The following is a 27591-nucleotide window of genomic DNA, read 5'->3' on the forward strand; positions in this document are numbered from 1 at the left end:
TCCCGAATTTTTTAATTTTAAAATAGTGTATAAAAGTGTGAAAAATGTTTATATAGGGTAGAATCATAGACAACAAAATTCCTAAGAAAAACCACTATAAATAGAGTGAAACCATTGGTGGAAAACAAATGAAAGAGCAAACATTTCAAATCCCTAAAATGAATAAAGGTTGGTTTTCAATCAATCAAAGCTCCAAGTGTTTTATTATGCCTAATAAGGATTTCCAAACATTTCATGTAAAAAGGGAAACACCTTAAGAAACATAAACTCAAAAGTGAGTAAGAAAATGCAAGGTTGACTATACAAACAAACATACATACATACATAATAAATCCCACAACTTATGAAATATATAAAGAATCAAAAACAGCAGAGCCACAATCCAAAAGTTTCAGAAGCTACCCTTAGTAGAGCCAGCCAGCCAGCCCTCTGCTGCAGTGAACCCCAAAACTAGCAAACTCCTGTCGCCCGTCGCAAAACCGGGACACCAGAGAGGGGAATTCTAACCTAAAATTCACGACTTTTATGACTACAGGCCGAGGAGTAACCACCAACAAAAATATGGATGAGTTTGACATAATTTAAAGAAACAGGGAAAGAAAGAATTGAGTGATCAAAAATAGTAGTACAGACTCCGTATGACCTAAGCAGAAGAGGAAAAAAAATGGAACATTCTGTATGAAAGATGCCTGGGCAAAAATGAGACAATATAAACTAGGATAGGCAGTTATGTTCTGCCATCGCATGCATGGGACTCACCGAACCATCGACCCCAACCCTAACCGTCTGGATCGAAGGATAACCGACTCTGGCAACTCAGGACAATTTGCATTGTCTCTATGGAACTTGGCTGCACCACCATGCCAACCAACTTCAGACCTTCACTTTTTTGAGGCTCAGACATCAACCATGAACTCTGAACCATCAAATCAAGAGAATGGCAGCAACTTTTTTTTTGCATTCAATCAACCATTTACTAAACCAATGGACATGACCGGACCAGAAGAGCAATTCAAAATTTTAGCCTTACGAGTGACGACTCTGACTCGAGGTCATGAAGAGGCAGCTGAGGCTGCTGCCTTTTCCAGTTTCTCCTTCTCAATTTCTACTCTCCGCTGTTCAGCATGCTGCGCAACACCGTGCGCAAGAGCCTGATATTGGAACTCTAGTGATTGGGTGAGACTCTGGAACCTCATTGGATCTGATCCTTGCATAGCTAATTATTCAAATAGGAAGAACAAAAACCATGTATATAATAAGTTAAATGTTGTCAGAAAGTTTGGAACATATTAAATCAAATTTAAAGAAGCTCCACATACCTTTGATTGTATCAACAAAGTAAATAAAAGGGTCCACATCATCTAAGGGAGATTGCATCTCCTCATCATCACTATAGTCATCATCCGAGTCATAATCATCTTCATCATCCGGGCGAAAAGATTTGGCCTGCACAGTACATTGAAATGAAATTACAATGCCAACCCGAGTAATCATTGACAATATATCGTGAAATGTGAACCAAAGCTAAAACATATCCAGCATGATTCAATCATCACTTGAGTTTAATGTTTAGTAAGAAGAGCAAAAAATGCAAGCCCTAATAACCGAAGAGAGACAAGATTATGCAAAGAGAGACAAGAGAGACAAGACTATGCAAAGAGGGTAAATAAGGCATTTTCTTGAACTCAAATCTAAAGTCAAAAAAAAATTAAAAGAAATTAAAAGAAATACATTTCAGTTGAGTTAAATTTAGTGATTCTCAGAAATAAATAATGTGTGAAGCATCCAAATGTGGGACTATCTCCTTGGTGTGTCATATGCTAAAGGAAATTCTCAGGTTTTGAATTCTATAATGTATCAAAGAGATACTCATAAAATGCTGATATTATTACAGACAACCATATATGTATAGATAGATGTGCAGACCTGTGCAGCCAGCTTTTGAAGCTTGATGCTGTCAACTTCATCACCATCCTCGGCATCAAATCCCATTTCCTTGTCAGAACCATCACCATCCTCATCGTCTTCTTCGCTGGGGTAACCATCCATATCATCATCTTCTTCAACTTCCTCCTCTTTTGCAGCTTCTGTGTGCAAAGGAGTAAAATATATACGAGGATTTGGCCTGGAATTATAGATATAAATAGAGAAAGAGAGTGAAAAAAAGACCTGCAACTTGATCCTTGTAAGCCACTAGAAGATCAAGGGTGGCCCTAAACACACGCCCGAGAGCCTCCCCTGGTAATTGATCGGCTGGTAGTGCAATTAAAGAGGTCAATCCCAAGCAGCAAACTTTTTTATCTTGTTCCCTGCAACATGACAGCCCATTCAGGCAAAAAAATCCAAACCATCTAGAGAACACCAGTATTAAGTAAACATCCAGAAGAAAGTGAAAGAAAAACCATACTAGACCTTCTAAAATTAGCTCGTGCGCCACTCTTTTTAACCTGTTGGAGCATCTGGAACCAAAGATTGAATACATTTGTTGCAACACCTAGCTTTTGCAATATGCTGAGTGATAATGATGCATTATAGTAAAGGGCATCAGAAATCTGCAAAAATAAATTTCAACAAAACCTTCAGCTCAATTTACACCAAAGCCAACAAATAATCATAAGAAAAATACCTAGTGAACGTTAAAAGAAAATCTGCAACTGTAAACACCATAATACAACAAGCAGGATATTCACATAGCAGGAGATTCAAATGTTCCTTTCAAATGAGTAAAGACCTTTAAGTAAATATTGATTTACATTTTATAAAAAAGAATGCTGGGAATGACAGGAGAAAAAAATACATTCCAAATCAGGTCTTACAAGAAAATATTATTTATTATTAAATTGATTACCAAAAAGATGGAACCTTTATGCTTAAATGACCTCCACCAAGGATCATTAAAATTCCCCATATGCACATAGATTTTAAAACGTTATACCAATGCACATCCCAGAATAGAAAGAAATCTCATAAGAGACCAAGTTCCAAACAAGATAGCAGCAAGAGATATCTAACCCTCTGCTCATAGATAACTCAAAGATGTTAAATAGTAAGCCAGCTGGAAAGTACTTGAATATGAAAAACCAAGGAGAAAGCTGGCATGCATTGGCATTGCAATAAAATCTTATTCACTACAGTACAATGGCCTAGCTCCTCAATCCTTACCACTTGCATCAGAAGACACTTCAAGTATGACTTCTCAGTTCGCTGCAGGCGTTCTATTGTGATTCTGAGATATGGTTCTATCCATTGATCCACTTGACCTTTGCAGTTTTGAAAGACAACTTGAATAAGCTTTGGAGCAGGCTCAATGTCGCCATCTTCCAAATTCTTGTCGGCCATTATCTAGAATGGAATTGTGTGAGTTTATCAAAGTGGAGGAAAGTTAACAAAAATTGTTTCAGAAGTTATAGTGCCATTGTGCCACAAAACTATCAATACGTCACTCATAAACCAAAAAAGGACGGGGGAAAAGTACGCAATCTAATAATAGGGGATATAACTCCTTCAAGAGTAAAGCAACTCACTGAGGAAATCATGTTCCAAAGACTTTGCTGGTAATCAGGAGTCTTGGAGGTGAGAAAATGTGCAGTCCCTCTGGATACGTAATTGTCTAATGGAACAAGTATATCTGTGAACAAAAAGGCATCAGAACCAATCAACTTATACCCATGGTTATAGTGCTACATTCATTTCATATACATGACTAACAGAGAAATACTACAACCAAAAATGATTCGTGAACATGCATGACAATGTCATTACATAGAATCCAACCTACTAAAAATAATTGGCACCCCTTCAAAGTTATAAAATCAACAACATGAGCATACCAACTAAACTAGATTTGGTATAACCCAAGCTAGTTTGATTATGTACCGAGTTATGTAGCTCCAACGGCAATAAGCTGCATATTTGCTCTTTACTCTCTCCATTGACATAAGCCTCATCAATTAGGAGCAGCAAAGGCTACCAAAACACTCAAGAAGGGCTTCACTAGCATAATTTGGTTTCACATTACACATTTGGGTGGGGGCTATCTTTTGGCAGTGTGGATCAACAGAGATAGTAGAGAGAGAGAGAGAGAGTAGATCTTTTAGTGGGGTGAAGAGACTTTTTACTTCTTTTTTTTTTCTTTTCTCAAACAAGAGACAATTAATCATTGATAGCTGAAGGATGGACAGGTCTTAGGGGAGGGTGTGAGAGATTGCAAGATTTATATGCATCTTTTTGGCTTCAGTAGTCAGATATTTCGAATTATCAGCTTAGTATTATTTTTTTTAGGATTGGATCCTTTTTTAAAAGAAGTTAGTACTTCTTTTGTAGGCTTGTTTGTTGTACGTCCTTGTATATTCTTCAGTTTGTTTCAATAAAGCTCAGTTACTTGCCAAAAAAAAAGAACCCCATTGTCTCCAACTTTGATATATTTCAAAAGGTATTACACTTATGTCATGCAATTTTCAGTAATTTATTCAGAAACAGATTTAGACAACCGAACTCCATCTGAAGAGAATTATGAACCCTGTGATTAAAGCGGAAAATAAAATTTACTGCGTTTAAAACCACCTTGGTATGCCCAGAGAATCAATGTTACAGTCAACAAAAAAAGAGTAGAAATCGCCTTGCAACAAAGACAACATACTTGGAAAGAAGTCAATAGCCCATTCTGCCAATGCTTCCATCATCAGTGGCCAAAGACTCCACATTTCCAGAGATATTGTAGGGGAGAAGAACGTCATAAATGAAACAATTTCCAATACTTCTTCAAATACCTCTGCAAACAGCATACATAAAGATTGAATTAGATATAAAGGTTTGAAAAAGAAGAAGGAACTGACAAATATTTAAATTGTTGGCATCAAATTCTAGGTTTCATATTATTAAAAATAGAAAAAAAAAACATTTATAAAATAATTGCAACCCTTAGTTCGCATATAAATGGGAAGTTTACAGCTGACAAATGGTGCAATCAAGCATTAGACATGCTGGCTCAACTAAACAATAACGCTACCAATAAAGTTCACGGAAAACTGACAATATTATAGCAAAAGCCAAAGGGACTGAAAGGATACCGAAGATAGTATCACCAAAATAAAGTTTCAATTTTATTTTAATCTGACATTTGACATTGGCTACTTTGTCTCTCACCCCAAATTTTATCTCACCAATTTCCTGGTACATCTTCAGGATAGATATTACATCCTACAAAATAACCCCTAAGATTCTAAATATTCACATATTATAGTACAATACAGGAGTTCTTATACAAAAAGAAAATCATAATCAGGGCTATCATCCAGTTTATAAATACCTTGACTCTACAGCATTTGACATCAAGAAGTCTATTGCTTAAGTATGTGGCTACAATAGTTTGGAGCTATGAACTCAATGCCATCTAGATTTATAGCTAGCCCCTTTGACTGCTAGGCAAAGTCAATGTTGTACTCTTCACTAAAATCCAAAAATAAAACTCAATGTTCAAAACCAGTGAAGAAATTTTAGGCCTACACCCAGAGTTTTAATAAATATATCATCGTGAACTACTTCAAAGTATAGACACCTTTGAAAATCAGTAAAAGCAGGATGGCAAATACATACTAGTCTTTTAAACAATGGCAAGAAGATCAAAGAAACAATAAGCACGAAAGCCATCCAAAATGATTAACAGAAAGAACGGGATAAAAAGAATTAAATCCTTAAAATATTAACACAAAATGATGCAAACCTTGGCCGTCAGTTGTTAACATTCTTTGCATTATTGGGAGCAATGTTGGCTCAATTTGGACAAAAAGTTGAGGAATTCTGCTCACTGATTCAAGAATTGTGCTAATTGCACGCAAACAACCAACTGCAGCCAGAGCACCAGGATCATCAGCTTCGTCTTCTGCTTCTGCAGTATTCATACATCTCCAGAAAGCAGCAGCCTGGATCCAATTTCAAAAAGTCACCTCCGAACCTTCAATAAAAATATATGACAGCTATTTCTGTATTGAACTTAGAATCGAAAATACCAAATTGTGACATAATCCAAGCGCATAAGGAGCCATTTCCTCCCCAAACTTATCAACAATAGTCTCCAGAGTAAATACAAGGTCTTCATTTTCAACCTCATTCATAAGTTTAAAAAATTCTGAAAAGAAAATGACCTCAATCACTTAATAAGCATAATAACAACTATTTATGACCATGACATGTTCATCAACTAACCATCAAGAAGTTGTGGAAGGATTGGACGAATTTCATTCAAATCTGCAGATTAAACGAAACTCAATTCCATCAATAAGTGATATCAAAACCAGCAGACCAAAAATAATTGTAAGGATCTAATAAAAAGTACTATGCTCAAAATGTTAAGGCATCTCCACTCCCTCTATGAGATTGTAATTCAAACCTTCACCTATGTACTTGTGATGGGTACTCTCAAGAATCTATTCATATATGTCAATTCGGGTATAGTTCAGTAGATAATGCACCAGTCATTCCAAAGATTGATGGCTTGATCCCCACCCCAGCAATTGTTTAACTCAAAAAGAAAGATATTATTATAAAGTATAAACCTCTACAAGCTTCAACGAAAGATCGCAATGCAAAAACTGAATCAACGCGCACAGGGAGTTCTGAGTCTCGCATCCCAGCAACAACACTATGCAAGGCTTTCCGGAAATTGTTCTGGTCAGCAAAATTGATATGGGCGTATTGTCCAGCAACCCATGCTGCCTGAAGTAATTAAACAGTAAAAGAACATAAATTTCATGTGAAAGGCATGATTTATCAAACCCAACATCCGAATACCTCTCAAAAAAAGCACAATTATAATGAGAGAACTACAAATCACGTGACGTTTAAGCAATGGCCTTAATGCTTAACAAAGGTTCTAGTTCTAGCCTAGATGGTTTCCATAATACAGGAAGGAACAAAGGCATATGAGGCAAACATAGAAAAGGTTCTGGTTCAAGACCCTTCGGCCTCCCTTTGATAATTTCTACAAGAAACCTTTCGCAATTATTTGTTAATTTCTATCTTCGATTTTTAATGATTGAAACCTCTGTCTCAAATTCTGTTTTGTTTCTATGATTGTAGGCTTGGTTTCCTAGTGCTCATTACTGCAAGCCCAGACTTTTGTGCCATCGTTTATTGCTAAAACTAGATTCTTTTAAAAATATACAAATAGAAAAGGTGCATTTATAAGCAAAAAAGTCTCGTGCATAAAAAGAAAGTTTCAATAAAGGAACCATATTCATGCCCCAACACACTTCAACAAGATCTTCAAGGTTGACCAAAGTATCACGGTTGTTATGGCCAAATAAGATTATTTATAATAACAACGAAGACAACAACGACAGTATAAGTCTATCAGACCTTAGCTCTGAGATGCCCAACAGGACTTCCGAATTCAGGAAAAACATGTTGAACCAACATGCGCTCGAGTTCAGACTTGTAGGGTTCTGTTTGTTTCAATTTGTCACAGAGTGCTCCAATAGCAAGAAGAGCCCCATCTTTCTGTCTATAGGGCTTAAATTCAATTGTTGCTTCGTCATACCTGCACAGTACATTATACATTGTATCATATTTCATGGAAACGATATCAACCTATGACACCAGATCTATAAGCTTACCTATTGAAAATTCCAACAATGAATTGAATAAATTTTTGAAGGTTTTCTTTCCCACGCTTCCTAACCAGCTCACTGACAAAATCCATAGAAGCAGTCCTTGGACTATATAAATCCTCGATAATATCTGCACATTATATGTGTGGAGCATTAAAATATGAGCAGTGTAATCGTTGGTTCAAGCTTTGAAAGCATTAAACCCATTTCAATGAGCCTTACCATAACCCTTCCTGACATATTCATGGGGATCCTCATCCCAAAGCTTTTGATCATTGTCATTGAAGCACATAAGGGGGAAAATTATCTCAAAAAGTAGAACATCAAGTCGAGGTTGCAGCAAAGAATACATAATATTCTTTGAGATANAAAAAAAAAAAAAAAAAAAAAAAAAAAAAATCATCAGAAATCAAGGAGTAAAACACCATAGAGACATGATGAGAATTCATTAAAAATTATCTTTCGTCCCCTTCTAGAATGAACCCACTTTATACTTGAAATCTTAATATCCAACAACAAATTTTCCTCCAAAGTTGGGCTGGAAAGCTAGAACTTCAATTTAAACAGCACCTTAGGAAGTGAATACAAAATAAAAGTGCCATATCCTTACTAATTTTACGCAAGGACTAAAGTTATGTTCGCATTTGAGTTCTATCAACAGTGAAAACAGATATAAAATCATATCAAGTGACAGCCCTTCCCAACTACAAATTTAAAAAATCAAAGAAGTAAAGGAAAATAGCATGCATGCAACAGAATATTTTGTGGAATTGGAAGACGAAAAGAGAAGTTAAACCACCTATTGCTTAGATATTGAAGAATGAGATTGGTAACTCGATCTGGCAAATAGCCACCAGCACGTATCACATTCAACAAATTTAAGTGACATTCCATAACCTTCCCTGCATAGTTCTTCTGAAATGCTTGAGCAAAAGCTCTACTTTCTGGGTTCTTAAGCTTCAAATCTCCAAACCTATAAATTAGGCAACAATAGCAAGAACAAACCAGAGACACAGACAGAAATGGGAGGGCAATAAGAACTCCATACTACACGGCACCTTTAAATAAACAAATTGCTATGAACATTTAATGTTAATTCTCACCGGGTGTACAGCCTATTTAAGATATGAACAGTCCACTTCTTCACTTTCCACCACCCCCAGGATTTCCGAAGTTCAGGATCAGCAGGCTGGCCTTCCAAGGGAACTGGCCTCTCCAGTATATTTAAGAATAGCATCATCCAAGCATTGAACACATGTGTATCGAAAAGATGCTTTGGTATCTCCATCTAAAACATATCCAAAATACAGAGGATCTAAAATTCAAATCCAAAATACAGAGGATCTAAAATTGAAGGAATACATAATATCCAATATATTCTCGGCGGAAAGATTTAAATACGCATTATCCTACACCAGTACACATGCAGATGGAAGAATAATATCAAATTATCATTACAGTCCATGAAATTCTCCAACTATCATCTGATCTAGATAAACTACTTCGATACAGATTGAAAATACACCAACTAAAGGGAGCCTTGCATGTGATGTCAAACAAACGATATATCTATTTCATTTTCAGCTCGGAAGGTAATAACCTAACCAAGTAAAATACCAGGTATAATCAAAAGAGTGTAAAATCTTCAGAGAAAAACTTACATATATTGATGACCAAAATATTTTACAAATAAACTTGATCAACTCCGCTACTTCCAAAGAAGGGTTACCAATCTGGACGAGTCCGCTAAATATATTGAGTAGAAGAGGGAATGTCTCATCAACAATTCGATAAACAGGAGTCCTGTCCTCATCTGATTTAAATCTATCAACCATAAATAAGGTGACGAACCTTTAGTAAATAGTTTGTAATAATCCAACTGATCCATTCCAGATGTATGAAATATACAAATAAAAGATATATAGAACTTGACTCCAAGGGGTCCTTCCTTATGCATGACAAGGCAATGGAGCAATTTAAGAATACCACAGATCTTATTAAAAGAAAATAATGACAATCCACTCCAAGGGGGTATGGAGCAGAAAAATCTCACTTTGGCAGAAACTATATCAAAAAAAGGTTAAATTCGTATAAAATCTCACTTCATTAGACCATATTAAAACACGAGGATCTTTCTGTGGACAGCACAATTTGAATGTGTAGTAACTTAAGCTATAATGCTGCATACAATGTTGACACTTCGAGGTTACAATCAAGTAAACACTGGAATCAGACAGGTACAAAATAATAATCTACTAACAAACATCATATACTCACTCGTATTTTCTAGCAAGAATTCGCAACACAAATAAAGCCGCATAAACGTTTGAAGCTTGTAAATTTTCCTTCACCCATTCAAGAAGACGCGGCCAATGCTCCGGATAATCAGCATGAATGATAGTCTTTAAGCACTCCCCAAGCTGCACCCTGCACGTGCACGATGATGAAGTCGCAGAGAGAATTGAGATCCAAACATGTCATGGTCGATGATTTTAGCCAGTTAACAAATTTAGAAAAGGTTGTTCATAGAACAATGACTATTAAAAACTTCTACAACATCCAAAGATTCAAAAACACAATCTTCAATCTACGGTCTACCATCATAAATAAATAGACAGTAGATACTTGCCTCAATAACGATGGAACTTGCGACAAGAATGGAAGAATATTATTCCGGACCGCATCTTTATCACTCTCAGAAATCTTCTGAGGCTCATCTGCATCGACCCAACAAGAACAATTAAGCCACCAAAACTAGCCAACAATTTGAAGAACAATTCAACAAACCCATCAAGTACCTGGGTCAATGGGAGACCAGTTCTTAGCAATGTAATTCTTAAAATGAATGCTAGCAACCTGACGAACGGCCAAGTCACAATTATTATCCACAATGATCTGTAGCATCCTCACCAGATGTTGCGGGGTGTGCTGAATCTGCAGACATGGACAAGCCAACGCCGTGAAAACAACTCATGAAATAACGAAAAAAATAAATTCAATCCAACCACCAGCTTCAACTACATTTCAAACAAATTCGCAACTTCTAATCACATCCCCATTCGAAAAGGCAAACAAACACCAAACCCCACAAAAGGAAACAATCAAAATTCCCAGAAATCTAATCTCAAACAATCCAAAGCCACCCAAATGGTCAGTAAAGCAATGATCAGTCACCTGATTCAGACTCTGCTCAGCAGCCTTCCTTTCATCAGGATTCGGGCTGAGAGCAGCTTGAAGAACAACGGCCAGGCTAGGAAGATCCATATCGCTTCAAAGAACAANAAAAAAAAACCAAACCCAAATCAAAACAGGTCCTCGCAGCTGAATTGGAAGCAATCAAGAATTGAACCCAATTCGAAGATAGCAATCCTCACTCAGAAATCGTCCGTCTGGAATGCAATTGACGACAGGCAAGGGCGAAAATAATGCAACAGGAGAGGCAGAAGAGGAGGAAGGAGGAGGAGGAGAGGGAAAGAGAGTCCGGAAGAGCGAGAGACAGGCGCAGAGAGTGTACGAGTTATTTAAAGCACTAGGGTTTACGGTTGTTTTAACCACTACTCACTCTGCTCTGTCTCTATTATATTGCTCCTCTTTTTCTCTTCATTCCCTCGCTGTAAATTAATTATTAAATCTTTTTATTATTTTAATAATTCATTATTTTTTATTAAATCTTTTTATTATTTTAATAATTTATTGATTGTTTTTTCCTCTCCTTCCATGTTGAATAATTGTCCCAAAGTGTTTATAAGATTTATCCACTTTTAATATATTTTAAATCCCTTAAACGCCTGTTTTTAATTATTTAAGATCTCGGTTTTACTATATATGAACTCTCGAAGTATATAATAATATATTTAAAATTGCATGGATTCCTTTCACATGTTTGCATTTAATTTTGAGTTCATATGATTAAGTTATCGGTACAGTTTGGCGGTGTAACTGGTTACGAATTTTTTAAGTATTTTCTTAATTGTCGTATCCTCAAAATCACTTTTGTTCGGATGTGGTATTGGTTGATTTATGTACTCTTCCTTTACTCAAACATCACATGATCACACGTTGTCGTTATTAACGTTTTTGTTGGTTGTAGTTAATTATCTTTAATATATATTTTGATGAGTGATTATTATGAATTATTTGTGGATAATGCTTAATTGTTATTACAACAAATTTAATTAATAGGTTTAATTTTAAGTTTTTTTAAAATGTATTTATACTTTGTCGCAATTTCTTTAATATTTTTTCACCTTCCTTAAATAATACACATTTTAATTTCTTAGCTAAATTTTGAACACGAAAAATATTTTTTTTAAATATTTTTTTTATTTTTGAAATCTAATGAATTTATACTAAGGTGTTGTGGTTTAAATATAATAACCAAGTACATTACTTTAATTAATTATACATGGGTATTTATATATAAATTAAATTTATTGTTTAAAATTTTATTTGATTTAAACCACATTTAAGTATATTTTCATGACATTTCAATATAAATTTGATTCGTGGAAGTGAACCTGGATGTGTATTAGTTTCGGTGTGTCCACACCAACTAACTGAAAAGTAAAAATACTGTAAAAATTCACGTGAATTATTGTCATACAACACCACAGTTAAAATGCAAAACAAAAAGAGTCCAAAACAAATGTTGTTTGAGTTATTTACAAACAGGGTACGGGACACAAAATGTGTACAAATGACAACCCATGAAAATACAAACTAAACCGTCGTTCTAGGTCGACACCCCTCTGTGACCGTGTAACTCTCGAGTACAACCTCATTTCGACCAGCAACATCACTCACCTGAAAAAGAAAATGTAAAACGTGGTGAATATAAAAATGGTTAGTAAACAACTTATAGGGTCTCATAGCATCTTTATTTTAGTAAGTTACCATTTTTTTTTATTATTAATTTTTTTTTTATTTAGATTCTAGGATGTTCAAACATAATTATGCGGATATTTGAGCTTTTGGGTAGGTAACAAAGTTTCGAGTTGTTCTCATGTTCTTCCTCAAGATCGGTTTACGGAATGCGATGTCAGCCTTGGTTCGACCCTACACTCAATAGTAACTCAAGTGGCTTCGGGGATCTAGTGATAAGTTCGCACAACTATCAAATCTGTTAAGCTTCCTAATCATTCTTAAATACCGTGGAGATTTACTAGGTCATTAGAGGCATCAAAAAGGTTTAGTCCTCATCTCGCATTTCCAGGACGCTCGTGATTAGCTCCTAGATGCTAATCCTAGTCTAGACCTTTGATCATTTCTCACCATCCTAAGGTGCTTAGTTTAATGGAAATGTACTGACCTAAGACAACGTGAAAATCACTCTAGTTCTAACACCTTATTCTTAACTTGGTTCACTCATTCATGCTTTGTTATAGAGATATTTCTATCGATCACCTTAAGCATAGAAAGTATAATCTATTCATTCGTGCATGTTTATTAGAGAGATATTCCTATCAATTACCTAAAACGCGAAAATCATAATCTAAATATTCAGGCAAACTCAACAAAGAGATAACATCCACCAATCGCCCAAAACACATATCGAAATATCTCATCCTCCATTCTAACACAATGGAACCCTACAAGTATTAATTACGAAAAGTCTAAATGACTACTTACTTAGGATGAAACATGTGCTCTCATGCCCTCTCAAGCTTACTTTCCCGCTTGTTAGAAGCTCCAAATTTTTTGAAAGTTCACGGGTAGGTCCTATTTCAAGTGAAATTAAGGTTAGTATCGAAATTAGAACGANAAAAAAAAAAAAAAAAAAAAAAAAAAAGGAAACTCATTCGCTTTACACTCTCAAAAGGATTTTTACTCATGATTTTACGCGTGAGTATCACGTGTGTACTAGGGGAGGAAACTCACATGTTAGCACACTAGATCGAGGTCGATTCGAATTGAGTTTTTGGATTCGTTGGCCAGTTGCAAATGGGTTATCAAAACGAACTTTGGGTTTGAGTCAAGTTAGATCTAGGCGACGCATCACCAATGGATGTTAGACGTGTTGCTCCAGCCGTAGCACAACAAATGTCCAATCACATAGCCAGACACACTCACCGCTTCTTAGAGTTTAAACTTTCAAAGAAAAGTCGAGAAATTAATTATGATCGGAGCTCAGGTCCTACAATAGTACAATCTCTAAATCCTCTAATGCTTTCTCTCGAGCATAAGCTTCATGAACACTTCTTCTCGAAGTTGAATTGAAGTCAAAATTTTCTCATAAGAGGTCTGCTATTTGAGTATGATTTTTATGACACACCATTGACTAGTTCGGTTGTTCGGATCATTTGCTTAAATTTTTGTTTTTAAGTAAAAGTAAAAGATTAATTGATAAACTATTTGTTTATTTATTTTTAAATATTTAATTAATATTTGTAATTTAATTTAGATGTATTAAATAGTTAAAAATTATTTTTAAGAGTTTAAAAAAAAAAATTGCTTTTTGTAATTTTTTTTTGTTTTTTGTTTCTCTCTCAACGTTTTTTTAAAATCATTTTCTTTTCTTCTTTTCATTAACAAGTGTTTAGTTATGATATTCTATTTAAATCAACATTACTTTTTTGAATTTTTGTAGTATTTTTATTTATTTTTATTAAATAGACAAATATTTCAAGTTTATTATTATTTTATAAGAATTTTTCTTCTTTTTTAGATTTTATTTTGCACGTATAATTAGTTAATAAGAAACGCATGCATTTTAAAAATAAAAATGAATTTTATTTATGGAATTAAAATAAAAATATAAAACATAAGATAATAAAAAAAAAAGGACTATTGTTAAATGGAGTATTAAGTGTTTCATGTCTCTATTATTAATGGTTTCTAGATATTTATTTAAGACATCCTCGACGATTGTACATCGTTCTATGGTACGTTTTATGTCTTTTTCGTGCGTGTCGTCATCTGTAAATAGAGTCGAGATTTTGGGTCTCTTTAATGCTATATGGGTTGTAGTCATAAAAACGACGTTAGAAACGTCGAACAAAGGAGAGAAAAAAGTCACCAGAAAATCACGCTGCGAGTTGGGCGAAGAAAAAAGGATCCGACGGATCTGGATACGGGTCGGTTTCACCCGAGACCCGCCTTGCCTCGTCAGCCCAGCCTGCAGCCAACACGAACCGAGGCCCAATCCATACGGTCAGCCCACATAGCCTTCAACACCCGTGACTCGTGACTGAAAGCCTTGGCCCAGTCCATCTGTAGCAATCTGAGAACCCGAGGCCCAAATCGTACCCCAGCCTGCAACTCGTGACAGCAGCCCAGTCTGCAACCTGCGACCGCGACCCGTGACCCGCGCCTCAAACTGATAGGTAAACCGCGACGTGGCCCACTTCTGCTGTGCCACGTGTCGACCAGTAGGAAAAAGAAAGCCCTCGACTTCCCGATTTGGATCTTGCTTGGCTCGATTTTGCGAGTCTCCAACTCGAGTTGTCATTTCAAGGGAGTTGTCATTTCAAGGCCAATTTCCACCGTTCCAAACCTTCCGAACCTTTTTTTCCATCCTAATTAGGGTAATCGAGGTCATTTTAAGTTCATATTTCACATATTTCGGTTGAAATTATTATTAAAATTTGAAATTCTAACGGAAGGTGACGAACAATTCAATAAGAAACGAATCTCGACGATACTTTGAGCAGCTTTCAAGAAACGGGAGCTAACGTTTACTAAATTAGAGAGAACGCTAGCTAAGGCCAACCAAGTAAATGACTTTACTATAGGATAAATTAGATACTTGTTTGCTGTATGACAAATCAAGCCTAGTGGCATCGGCTCGTGTCCTTTATGCTGTATAATTATGACGTATGATATATGAGTTAAGATGTATGACGACGTATATGAGTTATACAATGATGTCTGATGATGCTTGATGATGTGCTATTATAAATATGATGTATTTGATGACATTATAATGATGATGTATGATGAGTATGATGTTTGATGTTGTTAGCTTAATATGACGATGTTTTCCCTATCAAGTGAGATGTATGTTTTGAATGTCATGTTGCATCATGTCGAGAAATCAGCCTAGGACTTAACCCTAGAGAGTATCAATAATGATGTTAAGACGAATAGTTAATGTGCATGTATTACTACTAGTAATAATGAGATGAAACAAGGGTTGGGTAAGATGTCTCAAAGAAGAGAAAGAAGTAGAGGGACCTCATGCATTTCTGTATGTACACGAGCATCTGGACACTTATTTTACGATGATAAGTTCAGATGCGTACTCTATGACGATGATAGTGATCATGTTGACCATGACATACAAGGGTCTGCTAACTTCCAAACATCGCTACAGATAGCTAACTCGACCCTGATGGAAAACAGAGGAAACACATAAGGAAAGAAAATGGAAGATTTGGGGACGATTAAAGTGTATTTTTTAATTATATATATAATTCAAGCAGTAGAATAATATTGATAATTTTCTTATATGTGTACGCCAAACAAAACTTATTTCTAAGAATAAGAATTATAGAGGATATATCATGGTAAAGGAATTGAATTCTGCAATAAAATCCATCAAATTTCCATAAAATAGTAGAAATAGAATTTCCATTAAGAAAAAAATTGTATGATGGCACCTGCCCCATGGTTTTGCACATGTCATATACTTGATAGGTGTGAAATGTTTATGAAATGATGTGATGCATTTGACAATATGTTTGAAATATGATATGTGAGCGATATGATATATGTTATGGTACGATACGTTTGAAGATACGATGCATATTGTAATATGCTTTATGATATGATACATGTGACATGATAATATATATGATATGCATGACATTCAATAAGATGTTTAGACATGATACACAACCCCGAATTACATGAAAAGTCATCATAATGATATTATATGAAGGAAAACGATAAAGAGGTTGTCATACATGATAATGAAAAAGAAAAAAAAAAAAATATTAGGACCTTATGCATCATTGTGCATCATTGTGTGTATATGTATTGGAAAATATCCCATTTTTATGCTAGTACGAACGCATACGTTACAAGGAGGCAGGATAACAACCATTATGGTAATCATAATGCTGCGACGACCAGGCAGGAAAATGATCATTATGTTTATCATAATGCTGAGACAGTCAGGCAGAAAAATGATCATTATGTTTATCCTAATGTTGTCATGGTCGTTATTCCTAAACATATGTCCGACATCAACAACTACCAGAGAATGCTCGTCCGACAAGAAAGGGACTCAGGAGGTGTGTGAACCGACTGGTGGGTCCATACTCGCACGTGTGGACTGTGTGTAGAACAATAAATACACGTCCATTTAACTAGTTTTAGGATAGCCGCCTAAGGAATATAGACTAATATGATAGGTCCTACTCATGATTGTGTGTGTTTGCATCTAACCCCAATAGTGGGGTCACTTAACGAGTATTTCTTAAAATACTCAAGTCACGTGCTACTTCTATTTCAGGTAAAGGCAAGACATTCTTGTACGGCTGACGATGACATCGCCACGAAACCATGACACATGCATAGGGTAGATGCATTTATTTTCCTAGTCTTAGGCTAGAATATGATGTTTTTAATTTAAAAGTATATTTATTTTATTTAGTTTTTCTATGTGTCGTTTTAAAAATGTTTTCGAACATGTAAGTCCATGACTGTGTTTTAAGATGAAGTTTATGTCTTACGAAGAAGTTTAAATGAAGTATTTCCGCATTCAAAGTTCATGATATGTATACTATAGCGACTTTAGATATCTGAAGATTAGGATGGTGCAATGGAAGCGGGGTGGCCCTCAGAGAGGGAAGTATTACCAAGCTTGGACAACATTGAAGAAATTCTTCCACAGAAGACGGGGTTTTATACACATTTGCTTAAGTGCTAATGTGCCTAGAGATCCAAGTGACACTGATGTTAGTGAGCAAGAAGTGACTCAACCATGCCAACCTAGTGAAAAAGAAATGACACCTCAACAACTTCAGCAGTTAGAAAGAATACAAAAGTCAAATCCAAATTATGTAAATACAACTATTACATAAGACAAAATTAAAGAATGAAAAAACATCACAACTTGGCAGCAAGCAAGGGAGGAAGAAATTATAGCCTTCGAGTAAAATCAAACTTGAGAACTAGTGCCAAGACCAGAAGATGTCAAATCTATCTTTTGCACGTAGATTTACTAAATAAAGTGTACCCCGGATGGAACAATCGTGAGATACAAGGCTCTGACTATAGCTCCAAGGTTCTCTCAACAATATGGACTAGCCTATGATGAAACTTTTAGTCCAGTGACGAAGATCACTATCGTACAGGTTCCTCCAACACTTGCAATAAATAAAGATTGTAAATTATGACTTATTGATATGAAGAATGTTTTTTTTGCATGGAGAGTTGAACCAAAAATCTACCTGAACCAACCAAATGGATTTGAAAATGAAGTTGGAGTCATTAGTTAGTACATGCAAAGTCTGAAGAAGCCTCATTTGGATGTCGTTCGATAAATCGTGAGACATGTCAAAGGTACAATCGACTATGGTCTTTTGTACAAAAGAAGCAAAGACTACAAGTTACCTAGATATCGTGATGCTGACTATATAGGATATCGCGATACCCAAAAATCAAGCACCGGGTATGTGTTTAAGCTCGGTTCGAGAACAATTTCTTGGTGTAGCAAAAGACAACCAGCAGTATCATTGTCAACTAGAGAAACAAAATACAAAACAACGGCTGAAGCAACTTAGAAAAGTACATGGTTGAAACTCTTGATTAGATGGAAGATTGACTCCAGAAAATTGACTATCCAATTCCACTTCGTTGCAACAACCAATGTGCAATTCACTAGCAGAAAATCCAATATTTCATGCTTGGACAAAAGCATGTGGAGGTGACTACCATGTCACTAGAGAGAAAGTCCGGAAGAAAGAAATCGAGATGCAGTAGATCAAGTGACAAATTTGTTTACAAAATGGCTAACATGGGAGCTTTCGCTATTAGCTCAACATGGTGGACGTGATGAGGGGGAGTGTTAAAATATCTCCCTAGCCCAACAGAGTCAATTCCAATAATTATATGAGTCCATTATATATTTTTAGGAAAATGTTTTGGGTAAATTTTAGAATAAATATATTTAGATATTTTAGGAAAAAGATTTAGATTTTCCACGAATCAATTGTCTAGCCTCTCCTATAAAATTCCTCCACCCTATGTACGTTTTCATCCCAAGAAATACAAAAGCACATGAGTGTAGCAGTAATTTTTACGTAGTGTCTTGTACTCTCCTCTCGATTGATGTTAATAAAAAGGGAGTGTTTTCTACCAAGAGTTGTGTTCAATGGGGCATTCTTAGGTTTTAAAGGTGTTACAACTCCCACCACGCAATTAACACTAAATATAAGACTAAAGTTTTCCATCAAAACTCAATGCATATTAATTTGAACTCAACACACACCACCCTCGTTAAAAATACCCAAAATTGACACTATACTAGACAAAGGTGAAGGAAATTCATCAAAACTAAGGATGGACGGGAGGAAGAACAAACTTAGGTTGAAGATCCAATCAAATCAAAGTTTGTGCCAAAGTGATAAGGATCACGGTGTTTCAAATGTTCAAGCAGGATTTATTAACGATTCAAGGCCAAGAAGATTCAACAATCAAATCAAAGCTTGTGCCAAAGTGATAAGGATCACGGTGCTCCAATTGTTCCAGCATGATTTATTAACGATTCAAGGCCAAGAAGATTCAACAAGCATTTATTCTTCATTTAAAAAAATTGGATAGGCTCGGTTCAACCATTATTTTATGTGTTACAAGCTGATTCAATTGAAGAATGACCATTTGAAGCTTCAAAAGTGAATATTTGGACGGTTGAAGTAGCGGAGATGAAGTTTCTATAAATTGCACTTGATTGAAAAAATTATTTATTATTTTTTAATTTTATAATTCTTGTAATGGGCAAAAGGTGGAAAGTTATTGGTCAAATTCACTTCTTTCTTGTGGAGATTTAAAAGAACTTAGTAAATTATGGCCTAACTTTTCGAGTGGAGTGGACATTTAAGGAATCGAAGGTTTGAGAGACTATAAATATTACAAATTGTAAAAGGTTATTTTGATGAATGAAAATTTAGCTCTCAAATTCAGACTCTACCTTCGAAATTTTTATGGTAGATTGCATCTAAACCATTCAATCAAGCCTTGATCAAGTTCGATTGTGGACTGACTCAATTTAGAACAAGGTTTCAAATCTTGCTCATGTTGTATCTTTGATCAAGGTTTCAAATCTTGCTTCTACATCTTTAATCAACAAGGTTTCAAATCTTGCTCCTAAATTTTTTATCAACAAGGTTTCAAATCTAGGTTTCAAATCTTGCTTATCTTTGATTTTAATCTAATTCTAGTCTTATCTCTTGGTTGATCCGAATTTTGTATAAGTAGGTGTTAATTTCTTTGATATAAGGGTTGCTTCAACAAAAGTTTGGAAAGTTTGGATGTCTTGTCAATTTGGTATGAGAGCTTAGGTTGCATCTTTGTAGCCTACTTCAGAATTGATTTTATCTTTCATTTATGCTATTGTTTATCTTTTGTTTGAATCCATCCATTTATTTTCTTACTGCCATTTCACCATTCTTCGTCATCTCTTGACTTTGTTCTCATTTTCTTCTGAAAGATCATATTTAGATCTTGAAAAAAAAAATCTTTATCGTATTTGTTCTTAGTAGTTATAAACTGTCCTTATCATTTATTTTAGACCATTTGCATGTTTATTTGAAGATCAAATAAACTTCAATTCACATTTTGCTTAAACCATCTAAATCGGTAACTCTTGTGTCTGATTTTTTTGTTTCCTAATTCAAACTCGAAAATAAATTTTGAATTTACTCAAATTCCGTAAGAAGGAAAATTAGATCATTCTCTTAGTAAAAACCTTTCTTTTTTAAATTCATTTTCAGTGTGCAATTCTATAAAAAAAATATGTGTCCCTTATTTGTTTGATATTTTTTTTGCTGTTACTTCTTAATTACCTTATCTTGATTGCCTTGAATAGCTCGCTACTATAAGAATTGATTTATCCATATATTAGCCTACCTTGATCATAATTTAGTCACTTTCCCAAATAATCTACATTTGTGTGTAATAAACACGAGTGTTCTTGAGTTTAAAATCAGTGAGCTGAGTGTGTGAGGTCCTAAGCATATTTAACTACTGTTTGTACAATCATGAACCAAGACGAGGGAAATGGAGGGGAGATCAATGAGCTAGTTGAAGATGTCCAGAAGAATGAGGAGGAATCGGAAGATGGAAGTCATTTGACACTTATTACAAGAAGACTTCTTAAAACTCAAGTTACGGAGAATGATGTTGATGATCAAAGAGACAACCTGTTTCACACGCGGTGTTTTGTCAAGGCGATTTCTTGTAGTCTTGCTCTTGATAGTGGAAGTTGCACCAATGTAGTAAGTATCATGTTGATCAAAAGGTTGTAAATTCCAACCCAACACCATCTTAAACCTTATAAACTTCAATGGTTCAATGATAGTGAAACAATGAAGGTAGTTTTCCAAGTTTTAATATCTTTTACTTTGGGAAAATATAAAGATGAAGTCTTTTGTTATGTGTTACCAACCAATGCATGTTGGAGACATATTGCTTGGTCGACTTGAGAATTTCATAGGAAGGTCATGTATGATAGTTATTTGAATAAGTATTCTTTTATAAAAGATAGTAGAAAAAACCACTCTTGTATCTTTGAGTTGTGTAGATTTATTTGCTGATCAATTAAAGTTGAGGAAAAAAAAAAAAAGAGTTTGAGGAAGAAGAATTGTTTGGCTACATACCATTGATCTATGAAAGAAAAGGCCCCGAACTTTGTTAGGGAATGATGACAGGGGTTTATGAGCGTTTCTCTCACCCTACTATTAGGGTTAGATAAGTTATAAATACCTAATATTTTCATGTAAAGGAGAGCAAGAGAGAAAACAAATACGAAGCAATAGAAAACACTTTTTTTGATAAAATCAGTGTTATTTGTCTCCTTGTTTCTCCTCTCTCGACATCTCCTTCACAAATACGCGAGTAGTATTTTCACAAAGTGGTATCGGAGCGTTATATCGTTAGTGAGTGTGAAATTTACTTCACAGATTAGTGAGTTTTATTTTAACAAATTGGTATCAGAGCCGTTGGCGAATGTGATGGGTCAAATGCTGCTACCGCGATTAACGAAGACGAACTACGAGAATTGGAGCATCCAAATGAAAGCTCTTCTCGGTTCTCAAGATGCATGGGAAGTGGCCGAAGAAGGTTTCAAAGAACCAAAGTATACCACAAGTTATATGGCAGCACAAAACAAGGCGTTTAAAGAATTGCGATCAAAGGATAAGGCGGCATTATAAATGCTGTTCCGGGCCGTTGACGAGTTGGGCTTTGAAAAGATTGTCAAGGCAACTACTTCAAAAGAAGCGTGGGACACTTTAGAAAAAGTATTCAAAGGAACCGACCGAGTCAAGCAAGTGCATCTCCAAACTCTTCGTGGCGAGTTGGAGAGCATGGAGATGAAGGAGTCAGAAAATGTATCTGACTACATTACACGCGTACAGACTGTGGTACCAACTAAATCGAAACGGAGAAATGTTACCCGATACGCGGGTTGTGAAGAAGATCTTGAGGTCATTAACTAACAACTTCGAGAATGTTGTATGTGCGATAGAAGAGTCAAAGGACCTAGCGACGTTCACGGTCGATGAGCTCGCTGGTTCTCTCGAGGCACACAAGCAACGTAAGAAGAAGAAGGAGGAGACACTTGATCAAGCACTCCAAACCAAGGCATTAATAAAAGATGAAAAGGTACTCTACTCTCAAAATATTCAAGGTAGAGGTTGTGGAAGTCGCGGAAATGGTCGAGGTGGTCAAGGCAGCAGTTATGAAGAACATTATATGGAGAAGAGACAGTCGAGCCAAGCAAATTAGCGTGGAAGAGGACGCAGTCAAGGATATTATTCCAACATCCAGTGCTATAAATGTAAAAAAATATGGTCATTATGCAAATGGTTGTAACTCCAACAAATGTTACAATTGTGCCAGGATGGGGCATTTTGCAAGAGATTGTTGAGCCGAGAAAAAGGTGGAAGAAATGATCAACATAGCTTTGGATGACGTAACAACGAAGGCATTCTCTTGATGGCCCAAAATGAAGAGCTGGAAACAAAAGAACACGGCGGCGTGAAAGACGATGGCGGTAGTTGTGAGGCGGTGGAAATTGTTGGAAATGAGGTGATACGCAGCGGATTTGGCGAAATCACGATATTGGAGACGAGAAAATCGAAGAAGAATGAACAACCGGATAACATAGAGCTTGAGCTTGAAGAGAGAGAACTCCAATGGCGGGAAAGAGAATTTGAGGAAGAAAGAAAAAGAGGATGAGAATGGAAGGGAAAATGGAAGAAGAAAAGAAAGGTTTAGAAATGGAAATGGCTGAGCTGAGTGAGAGTTCTTTCTATCTCAAATAGGAGAAGGAAGAGAATGGGAAGGTAATCTCTAAGCTCGTGAAGAAAATTAAAGAAGGTGTGGAGAAAGAGAATGACTTGTTAATGGAGATTGATGGTCTAGTGGAAGAGCTGGTGAAGGAGGAGAAAGATATAGAGATGCTAACTCAACAAAGAGACTCACTCGACGTGAACTTGAATCGGGTCCAACAGGAGACAATGAATTTACCACACACGATTAAGATAATCACTCGTGATAAAGCTGAAATGGAGGAGGCAAAAATGGAAGTGGAAAATGGCGTTGTGGACTTGCGAAGGGAATTGAATAAACTAAAAGAAGCTATGACGTCTGAGTCGAGCGTGGCTGAGAACGGGAGAAATGAGGTGTTGGTGTCTCAGATGGGCTGTTCTCGAGAAGCTCCAAATGAAGTCTCGTCAGAAAAGGACAAGCTTAGTTTGCTACTCGAGGACAAAGAGAGGAAATTGAAGAAACCACGGTTGTGTGGAATCATTGAATATACCATTTAAGTTTATGGGGGAGTTTTGTTGTAATAAAGTTAAAATTATAAATGTTAGTTTTTGTTAAAATAAACTTAATCTTAACCTTTCTAAATTTGTTAAGAAAGTTAATTTGAAAAAGCAGCGAAAAAAAGACCCACAACATTTTTAATTAAGAATGGCAGGGGTTTATGAGCCTTTCTCTCACCCTATTATTAGGGTTAGAAAAGTTATAAGTTCCTAATCTTTTTCTGTCAGACCAAAAGAGAGCAAGAGAGAAAATAAATACAGAACAATAGAAAATGCTTTTTGATAAAAACCAGTGTTCTTTGTCTCATTGTCTCTCCTCTCTCGATATCTCCTTCACAAATACGCGAGTAGTATTTTCACAAAGTGGTATCGGAGCGTTCTATCGTTAGTGTGTGTGAAATTTACTTCACAGATGAGTGAGTTTTATTTTAACCGTTCCAATCTCTTTTATAGGAATTTGAGGATGTGTTCCAAGATGAAGTACCTAAAGGACTACCTCTCGNTTAACCGTTCCAATCTCTTTTATAGGAATTTGAGGATGTGTTCCAAGATGAAGTACCTAAAGGACTACCTCCAGTTAGAGGTATTGAACATAAAATAGATTTCATTTCGGGAGATGTCATTCCTAATAGGCCAGATAATAGAGCCAACCAACTGATATTAAAGAAATTTAGAGGCAAGTAGAGGATCTCATGGAGAAGGGCTATAAACGAGAAAGTTTCAGTCCATGTTCTATACCAGTCGTATTGGTGCCAAAGAAAGATGAAACATGGCGCATGTACATGGATTGTAGAGTCATCAACAAAATCATTGTAAAGTATCGACATCCTATTCCTAGGCTAAATAATATACTTGATGAATTGCATGGTTCATGTCTATTTACAAAGATTGATTTGAAATTTAGATGTCATCAAATTAGAATGCATGTAATGAATGTAAAACCGCTTTCAAAACTAAGTTTTGAATTTTATGAATGACTTGTTATGCCTTTTGGGTTGACTAATGCTCCTAGTACATTTATGCGCTTAATGAATCATGTTTTGAGAGAATATTTGGGAAGACGTGTTGTTGGTATTTTGATGATATTTTAATTTATTCGAAAACTTTGCACGAGCATGTAAGGCATGTTAAGTCAGTTTTGATTAAGCTTTATGCAAATTTTAATAAGTATAGTTTTTGCATGGAAAAAGTTAAATTTCTTGCTTCATAGTTGATAAAAATGGAGTGGAAGTAGATGAAGAGAAAGTTAGAGCAAACACCAAAAAAATGCAAGTGAATTTCGTAGTTTTCAGGGTTAGCTAGCTTCTATAAGAGATTTATAAAATATTTTAGCACCATAGTTGCACCATTGAATGACTTAGTGAAAAAGAATGTTAGTTTTTATATGGGAGATATGCAAGAGAATGCATGCAATGAGCTTAAGAAGAAATTGACCAATGCACCATTGCTTGTCTTGCCTAACTTAACTTTTTAAATTGAGTGTGATGCAAGTGGTTCGGGTAGAGGTGATGTTTTGATGCAAGATGGAAAACCCTTAATGTATTTTAGTGAAAAACTAAATGAGGCGGCATTGAACTATCTTACCTCTAATAAAGAATTGTTGGCTTTAGTTCACATTGCACGTGTGGCAACATACTTATGGCCTAAAGAATTTAGGATTCAATCTGATCATGAAAGCTTGAAGTATCTTAAGAGTCAAACCAAATTGAACCGTAGGCATGCAAAATACGTGGAGTTTATTGAATCATTTTCGTATGCCATCAAAGATAAGTACGGTAAGAATAATGTGGTAGTCGATGCATTATCTAGAAGGTACAATCTCTTTATTTCTATTAGTGCAAAAATTCTTGGGTTTGAGCATCTTTAAGAATTATATACAGATAACCAATACTTAACTATTTATGCTCCTGTGTTCTAAAAAAAGTTATGGATGATTATTATGTATTTCATGAATTTTTATTTAAGAAAAAGTAAGTTTTGTATTCTTAAATGCTCTATAAGAGATTTGCTTGTAAAAGAACACAGGGTGGTGGTTTAATGAGACATTTTGGGATTAATAAAACTTATAATATGTTGCATGAACATTCTTTTGGCCGAGGATGAAGCACGATCATCATAAGTTTTGTAGCCTATGTTTTAAATGCAAAGAGCAAAATCTAGATTACAACCAAATGGATTGTATACTCCTTTGAATGTACCTAACGAACGTTGGACTAATATATCTATGAATTTTGTTCTTGATTCGTCGCACACTAAAAGGGTAAAAATAATATTTTTGTTGTGGTAGAAAGATTTGGAAAAATGACTCATTTTATTGCATACAACAAGACGGATGATGCAAAAAATGTTGCTCGACTTATTTTGTAGGGAAGTAGTAAGATTACATGAAGTCCCTAGAATAATTGTTCGTGATAGGGATGTTAAATTTTTAAGTCACTCTTCTAACTTTACATGGGGTAAATTGGGTACCAAATTGTTGTTTTCAACTGAATGTCATCCTCAAACTAATGGACAAACTGAAGTGGTTAATATAACATTAGGAGAATTGTTTAGGGCTATTATTTCTTAGAATATTAAATCTTGTGACGAAAGTTTGCCATTTGTAGAGTTTTCAGGTAATAGAGCAATTCAGAGTACCAATCATTATTCTCCTTTTGAAGTTGTTTATGGATTTAATCCACTTACACCTTTGATTTGCTTCCTGTTCCTTCCTTCCAATATTTTTGTAAGTGAAGTAGCACAGGTGAGATAGATTTGATCAAAACATTGCAAAAATAGGCGGAGGAGAGAATTGAGAAACAAAATTTCAAAGCTGCTTCAGAATTAATAAATGATGAAAGAACATTATTTTTCAACCCGATGACTAGGTTTGGATATATTTTTGCGAGGAGCGATTCTCATCTCAAAGGAAGACAAAGTTACATGCAAGAGGAGATGACCCTTATCAAGTCCTTGAAAGAATTAATAACGATGCATATAAAATTGATCTTCCTGAAGAATTTTTAGTACATTCTACTTTCAATTTTGCTACCTTGAGTCCTTTTGATGTAGGTGATGATTTTTCTGATCCGAAGACGAATCATTTTGAAGAGGGGGAAGATGATAAGAATCACAGTGCTCCAAATGTTCCAATTGGAGCTATTACACGATCAAAGACCAAGAAGATTCAACAAGCATTCATTCTTCATCTACACAATTGAATAGGTTCGGTTCAACCATTATTTTATGTGTTACAAGCTGATTCGATTGAGAAAAGATCATTTGGAACTTCAAAAGTGAATATTTGCACCTTTAAACCACCTTTAGAAATTTGAGCATAATTTTTTGTCATTTCTGAGTTTTAATGCAATTATTATGCTAAATTGCATTGAGTCATTCAATCAAAACTCAATCAAGTTTGATTGTGAAGTGACTCAATTTAAAACAAGGTTCCAAATTTTGTTTCTAGATCTGATTTGAAAGCTAATCTAATTCTCGTTTTTATCTCTGGCTTGATCCAAATTTTGTACAAGGTTAATTTCTTTAATTTGAGGGTTCTTTGATTAGGGTTGTCTTATCACAAAAACCTTGCCCCCAACACCTTAAATCCAATACCTTGTCTGTGGTATTTTGTATCAACTCGATCTCTCTAAGCATATGAAAAGTCATTACTTAAAAAGAAATTAGTTTATAAAAAAGTATTATATAAACAAAGATTGAAAAATAATGTAAGGATGTTGTGAAATACCTTTATTCAAAAAAAAAATTCTATGAATGAGTATATAAGTAGCTCGCTTAAAACTTAAATATTCTTTTTATATATATATATAGTATCAACATACATATCTTAGGCCTAACTATAAATCATCGATAAAGATAATTTACATTTTTAATCGAGTTGTATATTATAGGTAGGGCTCATTCGACTTATCTAAACTATTTTAGAACAAAGAATCTTATCACTGAGCACCTTTAAATCAATCGAGTCCATAACAAGTCTTTTATTCAATACT

At 35.2% G+C, this 27591-nt stretch overlaps 1 protein-coding gene across 2 annotated transcripts; it reads right to left on the reverse strand.

The window, feature by feature from the left end:
- Positions 1-259: 259 nt before the first annotated feature.
- LOC111807596 (importin beta-like SAD2) lies at positions 260-11147 on the reverse strand. Of its 2 annotated transcripts, none has more exons than XM_023693388.1 (23): positions 10982-11147; positions 10782-10875; positions 10406-10541; positions 10237-10324; positions 9885-10034; positions 9269-9431; positions 8711-8895; positions 8407-8580; positions 7830-7975; positions 7614-7737; positions 7357-7537; positions 6555-6714; positions 6205-6246; positions 6009-6127; positions 5723-5921; positions 4640-4771; positions 3525-3628; positions 3163-3342; positions 2413-2552; positions 2170-2309; positions 1927-2084; positions 1320-1446; positions 260-1216 (listed from the first exon to the last, which is right to left on the reverse strand). In XM_023693388.1, the coding sequence occupies exons 2-23, from the start codon at positions 10869-10871 to the stop codon at positions 1053-1055; spliced, it is 3102 nt and encodes a 1033-aa protein (XP_023549156.1). In that variant the 5' UTR covers positions 10872-10875; positions 10982-11147; the 3' UTR covers positions 260-1052. The 2 variants fall into 2 exon arrangements, with proteins under 2 accessions (XP_023549156.1, XP_023549155.1); XM_023693387.1 differs by having other exon boundaries at positions 1927-2087; positions 10982-11146.
- Between the last annotated feature and the right edge of the window lie 16444 nt (positions 11148-27591).

This window comes from Cucurbita pepo, chromosome LG12 (assembly GCF_002806865.2).
Source record: "Cucurbita pepo subsp. pepo cultivar mu-cu-16 chromosome LG12, ASM280686v2, whole genome shotgun sequence".
Classification (NCBI taxonomy): domain Eukaryota; kingdom Viridiplantae; phylum Streptophyta; class Magnoliopsida; order Cucurbitales; family Cucurbitaceae; genus Cucurbita; species Cucurbita pepo.